The sequence below is a fragment of the Sapajus apella genome, unplaced genomic scaffold (genome assembly GCF_009761245.1).
Source record: "Sapajus apella isolate SASKATOON/1434 unplaced genomic scaffold, GSC_monkey_1.0 scaffold3, whole genome shotgun sequence".
NCBI lineage: Eukaryota > Metazoa > Chordata > Mammalia > Primates > Cebidae > Sapajus > Sapajus apella.
This window is the reverse complement of record NW_022436943.1, coordinates 3,410,105-3,419,187: the sequence shown is the minus strand read 5'-3', so window position 1 is coordinate 3,419,187 and position 9,083 is coordinate 3,410,105. Positions and strand designations below refer to the sequence as shown.

The following is a 9,083-nucleotide window of genomic DNA, read 5'->3' as shown; positions in this document are numbered from 1 at the left end:
ACCCCCACCCTGGGTAAAAAAGAGCAAAACTCTGTCTCAAAAAAAAAAAAAAAAAGAAAATTGAATTATTCCTATTTGAGATTCAGTAGACATTTTATAATTTTATACCTTCATTTTTATCTCAACATATATTCATAAATATTATAGGTTATAATTTATTTGGCTATATGACTAGAGGACAGGTATGAGTTACATTGCTTATCTGGAAACCATATTAGTATTGAATTGCTGCTAAACAACCTTTTGATATTACTGTGATATTTAAACTTTATTTGAAAATTTCACCAAAAAATCTGAGATATTTTCCCCAAAATAGCCTATCAAGACTCTTCCACCTGCTACGTCTACCGAGCCATCTGTTACCTTATCAAAAAGTGATTCTGACAAGAGCTCTTCCCAAGTGCCACTGATACTACAAGAGACAGATAAATCCAAGTCAAATACCAAGCAAAATAGTGTGCCTCCTTCACAGAGTAAGTAATCCTCATTTTTTGTTTCTTTGACGTTTTTTCTGTTTACATTTTTCTTGTGTTAAGGCTCTGATGTTAAAAGTCTAATGGATTGCTGGGTGCAGTGGCTTATGCCTGTAATCCCAACACTTTGGGAGGCTGAGGTGGGCGGATCACGTGAGGTCGTGAGTTCAAGACCAGCCTGACTAACATGAATAAACCCTATCTCTACTAAAAATACAAAATTAGCTGGGTGTGGTGGCACGTGCCTGTAATCCCAGCTACTCAGGATGCTGAGGCAGGAGAATCGCTTGAACTTGGGAGGCAGAGGTTGCTATGAGCCAAGATCACGCCATTGCACTCCAGCCTGGGCAACAAGAGCAAAACTCTGTCTCAAAAAAAAAAAAGTCTAATGGATTAATAAGAGTAGCCCTTTCTTCCTTTAAAATGCTGAATTTTTTGGATGTTTGTGTACTTCAGTTGTAAAGGCCAAGTTGTTAAAATAACTGAAGGAGGCCGTGCGCGGTGGCTCACACCTGTAATCCCAGCACTTTGGGAGGCCGAGGCGGGGCAGATCACTTGAGGTCAGGAGTTCAAAACCAACCTGGCCAACAAGGCGAAACCCCATCTCTACTAAAAATACAAAAATTAGCTGCGTGTGCTAGCACACATCTGTAATCCCAGCTACTCAGGAGGCTGAAGCAGGAGAATTGCTTGAATCAGGAGGTGTAGGTTGCAGTGAGCCAAGATTGTGCCATTGCACTCCAGCATGGGTGACAGAACGAGATTCAATAAATAAATAGTCAGTCTGCCTGTCTGTCTCTAAAAGAGAGAAGACTTTGCTGAGAACAGAGAGGGGGAACTTTTCATGCCTACCTGCTTGCCTGTCTGATCCCTCCCTTTTTCTCTGCACATGTTCTTGAGGCTACAAATTATTCTCTGCTTTTTTTTCCTCCTTTACTGTCTTCAGCTACCTTTAGTATCTATTTTGCCCGTTTTCCTCTTTCATTAGTTAGGTTGAGCCATATTAAATAACAGTTTTTTTAGGTCAAAACTGGTTGAATATCAGTAGTTCCATGTAGTTCAACCTAATAATACCATTGAAAGGAAAGGAGGGAGGAAGGCATAGAATAACTTAAAATATGTAACAAGGGCTTGAAAACTTATACATAAAATTTGAGTATTTTAAAGCATTTTTTCATAGTTACTACTTGTATCTTACTGAGATGTGGCAGTATTTACTGTCCTCCTAATTTTTTTTGTTTGTTCCCTCCCCCCTTTTTCTTTTTAGCCAAGTCTGAAACTAGCTGGGAATCTCCCAAACAAATAAAAAAGAAGAAAAAAGCCAGACGAGAAACGTGAAATTTTTTTTCCTGAATTGGACATGTGTTTGCAAACACTGTCTTGAAGATTATGCTGTTTATGCAATAATTTGTGAACATGTACAGAGTTTTATATAAATTTAAACCAATTTTTAAAACAAAACTGCAGACACAACCACCATAAAAATGGAATCAAAAGAAAGTTAATTTATGAAATTAAGAGGTCAGCAGAATATACTCAGTGATGGAAGACACTTGGGAAAGTCTTTTTAATTGAACAAGAACGATCTTAATTTAAGAATATTATCCTGGTTTTACAACAGTGCCCTGTTTACAACAGATTGTGCCCTATCTCATCTGCAGCCGTGGAATAAAGGATTCTGATTAGAAAGAGGGTTGCCTACAAATTAGTAAGCAATTCCTTGGATCTTATGCACAGAACTTGTAACATTTGAATCTGTTTTATGCTTAAATCAAAGTGCTTTGATCAAATGCATAACCTGCCATATCTTTACATATTTGTTGGTAGCAATTTGTATTAAAGAAATCACAAGTGCAAATAAAGTCATTTATCATTTGTTTAACTAAACTGTCATGGTTTAGTTTACAATTTTTAAAAAGTTCTTAAAATACTGAAAATGCAGTTGACACTTGTATGGCTTATGAAGTTATTTTTGATAGTCTTACATTACTTGAATTGTTCAAAGTACAGTATATTTTAAATTAAGAAAAGTGAACTATATGTATTTGTTTTATACATTTAAGGCTTAGACTCATAAATAATGCTGTTGTTTATGATTTGAAAACTTTCAGGCAAAATCCAATTTACATTTTTCCTTTCCCTAGCAATTACTTTTTTCCAGCTTCAATTCTTCTTAGTTACTAGTACTTTTTTGACTTTAAAAATGAAACCATTCACAAACTTTTGGTATATGATGGAGAATGAAAAACTAGAGTCAGACAGCTTTAATTGACATTGTCAAGACCTCCAGTTATCAGGAATACATTTTTTTACTGCCTTAACCTGTAGTGTGTAGAATATGCATCAATTTCTTGAAGGGGATTCGTGTTTTTATAAGAATTTTCATGTAATTATTGCAATTGTGGTCAAATAAGGAACGTTTCCTGCTTGAAATTAAATTGATTTAAATGATGTGTGAGATGTTTCACCATTTCAGGCACTGTGTAATTCTCTTGTAAAAAACTGGCAGGTATCTTTGTAACTATAAATAGTGCATGCTCAGCCATGTACACTGTAAATAGCCTTTACCAAACGTGTTTGACAAGGACCATAATTAACATCACTTAGTGAATTGTGATAAAGAAAAAAAAGCCATGATTTATTCGATGTGATTGGCTTAATTGTTTTATGTGGCGCCAAGAATGAAACTGTTTAACAGCTGTAACCAATGGTACTGATCTGTCCATCCAATGTTGTCATTATATTTGATTGTGGTTCAATAGTATTGCGTTTTCAGACCAGGAAAGCTAAAGAAAGAAAATGGTTTTACTTTTGCTGAAGACTGGCCTTATTAATGGACAGCTTTCCTAACAAGTGATTATTAACTTTTATCAGGTGTTAACATCTGTTTCAGGAACATGGCAGTATGTTTACATGTCAGAAGTTTTGTTTAATTCTATGGTATTTCTAAATTGACTTGTTTAAATAAATTTAGCAAATGGATAGCATTGTTTTTTATTTGCTTCAATATGGGGGTAGACAATAGCTAAAGAGCCAAGGATGGACTTCTTCAAATGACTTTATTCTGTTAGCTTTACATAGGTGTTAGAGGATTCCTAAGGTGTCAGCACTTTGTAAAGGTACCACAAAGGAGAATTTGATAGGGAATCTAATTTTAGAATGTGCCAAATGGTCTGTGCTCAACAATATAATTGAACTCTCTCAACTCTACCTCACCATTTCTTTATCTTAATATTCTGTTGACTATGTCAAACGTTGACTTTATTTCTGCAGCCTAGTATCTCCCCATTCAACCACCTATGCCAGATGTTAAAGACACCAGATGTTTTTGAGAAGTGTCTTGTGGAGATGCAGAGATGCATTGCTAAGCTGAGGTGGATCCAGTGTAGAGATACCTCTGTTTCTTCTTTGTGGCTCAAGAGCTAGGACTTGGACTTTATGTTTTAAGATATGGCAGCTGACTGGGCATGGTGGCTTACACCTGTAATCCCAACACTTTGGGAGGCCAAGGCAGGTGGATCACGAGGTCAGGAGTTCAAGACCAGCCTGGCCAAGATGGTGAAACCCCTGTCTCTACCAAAAATATGAAAAAATTAGCTGGGCGTGGTGGCGGGCACCTGTAATCCACGCTATTTAGGAGGCTGAGGCAGAGAATTGCTTGAACCCGGGAGGCAGAGGTTGCAGTGAGCAGGGATCGCACCACTGCACTCCAGCCTGGGCGAAATAGTAAGACTTCATCTCAAAAAGAAAAAGATGGCAGCTATATAAATGATAAAATTAATTATATTCTCTTTCATATGCATGAGATGCAAAATCTGTCACAATTAAGATAATTTAATTACCCTTTACCTTGATTCATAGATCTTTATGTGACATAAAAAGAGTTTCTGGGCCCAGCACAGTGGCACGCCTGTAATCCTAGCGCTTTGGGAGGCCAAGGCGGGTGGATCACTTGAGGTTAGGAGTTCAAAACCAGCCTGGCCAACGTGGTGAAACCCCGTCTCTACTAAAAATACAAAAATTAGACGGGTGTGGTGGCAGGCACCTGTAATCCCAGCTACTAGGGAGGCTGAGGCTGGAGAATCGCCTGATCCCAGGGAGTGGAGGATGCAGTGAGCCAGGGTTTCGCCACTGCACTTGACAGAACGAGACTCCATCTCAAAAGAAAAAAAAACAGTTTCTGGGACCTGAACAGGAACTTCGGTTTCTGTCATCAATTCAGAAAGCACTAAAATGCAGGTGGTGATTCAGGGAGGAGCAGGAGGAGAGAGCCTGTTATCTGGTGGCATGAATAAGATGGATCCTGAACTAGTAGGGAAATAACTAACCTCTTCAGGCTTTATCAGGCCTGGAGGGGAACCTTGTTTATGATAGCTAGTAAGATGTCCTAGAGAAGCCACTCAAAAGGCTCCTTAATCCTGCCTGTCTCCACAAACATACTGAAAATCTTTTCCTACTCTGGGGCAGAGTGTAGTGGTTTAGGGTTTCTCCAGACTGGAATCCTACCTATCTGCACCCCAATTGAGCAAAACAACAGTTGAGAGAGTCCAAAAAAAAAAGTATTAAAATGTGATTAATGTAATTTACCATGTTGTGCATGCATTTTATTGGGGAGGAGAGGTCAGAATAATTCACCCAAATCTAATTGTCTTATTTCATAGGCTAATCTGGTTTATATTTGCATTAAAGATACTGGAGGGCAATATTTACAGAGTTTAGTTTTTCTTAATTAAAAACAGTCTTCTATTATAGTGTAAAATATCTTTTAAAATTTAGAGTTTTAGGTTTAAGATGTCTAGTAGATATCTTAAGATTTTCCTGTAAACTCATTGCACAAACTGGAATTACTTTCCAAAAGACTTAGGGAATGCAAATATGTTATTTGTAAGATGCACTGAGTATTGTAAATAAAACAAGCCATTTTTGATTTGTTTAAATTGCTCGTTACAGTTCTCTTGTGGGAAGGGACTTTGCCAGTTATTTTGCATCTTAAGCTAGTGTAAAGGCAATTACTTGTTGCTGAAAATGCCGCTGTTTGTGACACACAATGTTCTCTACAGAAAACATCTATCTCATGTCATTTTAGCAGTAGATGTAACTGCCTGCCACAGGTGTAATATGTTATTTGTATCAGCCTTTTCAGTTAGGGAAATTAGACTGAAGCCTGGCATTATGCATTAGTTTGTATGTATGGGTTCAGCTGTGTCCCCAAACAATAGCTGCTTGTACAAGATAGAATTTTGTTTCTCAGCTGGGCACGGTGGCTCATGCCAGTAATCTAAGCTTTTGGGAGACCAACAAAGGAGGATTGCTTGAGCCTAGGAGTTCAAAACCAGCCTGAGCAATATAGTGAGACCCCTATCTTGACAAAAAAAAAAAACTAAAAAACAAAAAAGTTTCTCTTGCATATAAAATTCTGGGAAGGCAATCCAGAGCCCATATGATATGCGGGGTCAGGGATCCAGGTTCTGTCTATTTTTTTCCTCCCCATTCTCAACCTGTGGCTTTTTTTTTTTTTTAATGGAGTTTCACTCTTGTTCCCCAGGCTGGAGTGCAATGGTTCCATCTCAGCTCACCGTACCCTCTACCTCCTGGGTTTAAGGGATTGTCCTGCCTCCGCCTCCCAAGTAGCTCGGATCACAGGCATGCGCCACCATGCCTGGCTAATTTTGTATTTTTGGTAGAGACAGGGTTTCTCCATGTTGGTCAGGCTGGTCTCCCAACCACAGGTGATCCACCCACCTCGGCCTCCCAAAGTGCTGGAATTACAGGCATGAGCCACCACGCCTGGCCTTTTTCTTCTTCTAATGAGACAGGATCTCACTCTGTTGACCAGGTTGGAGTGAAGTGGCACCGTTCTAGCTCATTTCAGCCTGGAACTCCTAGGCTCAAGCTATAGTCTCCCATTTTAACCTAAGCCTCCAGAGTACCTGGGCCTATAGACCTACACGCCTCCATGCCTGGCTAACGTTTTTTGTTTGTTTTTGGTAGAGATGTGGTTATTGTTATGTTGCCCAGGCTGGCCTTGAACTCCTGGGCTTAAGTGATCCTCCTGCCTTGGCCTCCCAAAGTGCTAGGATTACAGGTGTGAGCCACTGCACTGGACCAACATGTGGCTTTCAATTCTTACTTGAAGACAGCTGCTCCAGCTAGAAACTTCCTATCAGCATTTGAGCCAGCTGAAAGAGGGATTACCACTCCCACCCCAAGAACACTTCCTAGAAGTTCTACACCCTATATAAACTGAAATTTCAAACAGTTGCTGGGTCACACTAGCTATGTAGCTAGATGGGAAGTCATATTTTGTCTGGGCTCCCATGGGCCAAATTAACATCTTGGGATTCTGTTACTAAGGAAGAAGAGAATTAGACAATGGGCACCTCTAACAGTCTCTGTCAGAGTTGACATACATTGTGTGTCTCCTGCACCAAAGCATCATTTTTGAGGTCAAGTGTTTTTCCAACTGAGCAGAAATGTGGAAGGCTGTTCAGTGCTGCTTAGTGTAGCAGCTAATAATATTCCAACTTCTATATGATAATATTTTTTCTAGAGACAGGGTCTCACTGTTGCCCAGGCTGGTCTCCAGTTCCTGGGCTCAAGCAATCCTCCCACCTCAGCCTCCTAAATGGTGGGATTACAGGCATGACCCACTATGCCCAGTCTATATATAATAGATTTTAGAAGAAATTGCTGCTGCTCAGTGACTGCTTTAAATTCTAGAGACAGGCTGAGAGAAACTTAGTAGCCTGCCTGTGCATACTGCTAGTACAGATTCTAACAAGTTGTAAGAGAATCACCCTGGTATATAAAGTAATCTTTTAAACCATGGAAAAGGCATTACTATTGTTCTAATCTTCCTGAGCACTCTAACAGAACAATGATGTATAACCCTAGCTTCACGACATGTATATAGCGTGTTGTAAGATGTTTGCCAGCTAATAGTTACAGTACTGAAGCTTGTGAATAAGTTAATTGAGAAAACTTTAAGCAGGTTCAAGGTTATCCCATGACAGTAGCATTCTTATTTGTATATATGTGCTTTCCTTTTTTATTTGTATCAAGGCATTTAAAATGAATATATGTAACATGTACCTAAGTTTTAAAACATAATAAAATGAACACGTCTGAAACCACCATTCTGCTCAAGAAATAGAACATTACTTAAGAAATAGAACTTTACAGGGGGATAATGGGAACCGGCTTGACTTGTTGTCTGGTAACAGGATTAGAGGGGAAAGGCTTGGATGAAAATGACTCTTTCCAACTACCTCACCTGGCATAGGTCCTTTTTGGTACCAACAGAGGCTTACGGTCCTAGGAAGCATCTAGCCTGGTCTCAGAAAGGTTTCATGGCAACTTCATTGCCTCTCTTCCCTCAAGACATTTCACTGATTTGTTGGGAAAGTGTTTTAATAACTACACATGGGCACAATGACTATGAATGTGAATGATGCCCCAAGCTGTATAGTGCACAACTCTACATGGCAGCCTTTCCATGAGAAAGGCAGATAGATCACGCAATAGATGTCATTTCTTTTTTTTTTTTTGAGATGGGCTCGCTCTCTGTCACCCAAGCTGGAGTGCAATGGTGCAATCATGGCTCACTGCACCCTCCATCTCCCAAGTTCAAGTGATTCTCCTGCCTCAGCCTCTTGAGTTGCTGGGCGTCACCATACCCAGCTAATATTTGTATATTTAGTAGAGACAGGGTTTCACCATGTTGGTCAGGCTGGTCTCAAACTCTTGACCTCAGGTAATCCACCCAAACTTAGCCTCCCAAAGCTCTGGGATTACAGGTGTGAGCCACTGTGCCCAGCCATAGATGTCATTTCTACGCAGCTTTCCCAGTTCAGAAAAGCAGCAAGTGGAGGCCGGGCGCGGGGGCTCACGCCTGTAATCCCAGCGCTTTGGGAGGCCGAGGTGGGTGGATCACCTGAGGTCAGGAGTTCAAGACCAGCCTGGTCATCATGGTGAAACCCCATCTTTAAAAAATAATTATATTTATTTAAAATAAATTAAAAATAAAATATGTTAAAATTTAATTAAATTTTAAATTTATATTTTAAATTAAAATATATTAAAAATAAATTAAAAAAATAAAAAAGCAGCAAGTGTCCTGTAGGCACTTTGAGGATTTCTGTGAGGCTTGTTCTGGGGCTGGAGACTTGACAGACACCAAAGGAGGTCTGTGGCAAACAGCAAGAGCTATTATTAGTAACAGGATAGTGAGATTACCAGTATTTTTTTTTTTTTTTTTTTGAGATGGAGCCTTGCTCTTGTCGCCCAGACTGGAGTGCAATGGTATGATCTCCACTCACTAACCTCTGCCTCTCAGGTTCCAGTGATTCTTCTGCCTCTTCCTCCTAAGTAAATGGGATTACAGGTGCCTGCCACCACACCTGGCTAATTTTTTTGTATTTTTAGTAGACACAGGATTTCACCATGTTGACCAGGCTGATCTCAAACTCCTGGCCTCAAGTGATCCGCCTGCCTCAGCCTCCCAAAGTGCTGGGATTACAAGCGTGAGCCACCATGCCCAGCCTTTTTTTTTTTTTTTTGAAACGAAGTCTCGCTCTGTTGCTCAGGCTGGAGAGCAGTGGCACAATCTTG

The 9,083-nt window shown here is 39.8% G+C and overlaps 1 protein-coding gene across 4 annotated transcripts in view; it reads left to right on the top strand.

Moving 5' to 3' along the window:
• The window catches only part of MTDH (metadherin), a 74,954-nt gene extending 71,499 nt beyond the window's left edge, over window positions 1-3,455 (top strand). For all 4 annotated transcript variants that reach the window (XM_032248518.1, XM_032248510.1, XM_032248517.1 and 1 more), the window contains 2 exons: window positions 317-473; window positions 1,741-3,455. In XM_032248518.1, coding sequence (XP_032104409.1) covers window positions 317-473; window positions 1,741-1,811 — 228 coding nt within the window. In that variant the 3' untranslated portion in view covers window positions 1,812-3,455. The remainder of the gene's footprint in view (window positions 1-316; window positions 474-1,740) is intronic.
• The last annotated feature ends 5,628 nt before the right edge of the window (window positions 3,456-9,083 follow it).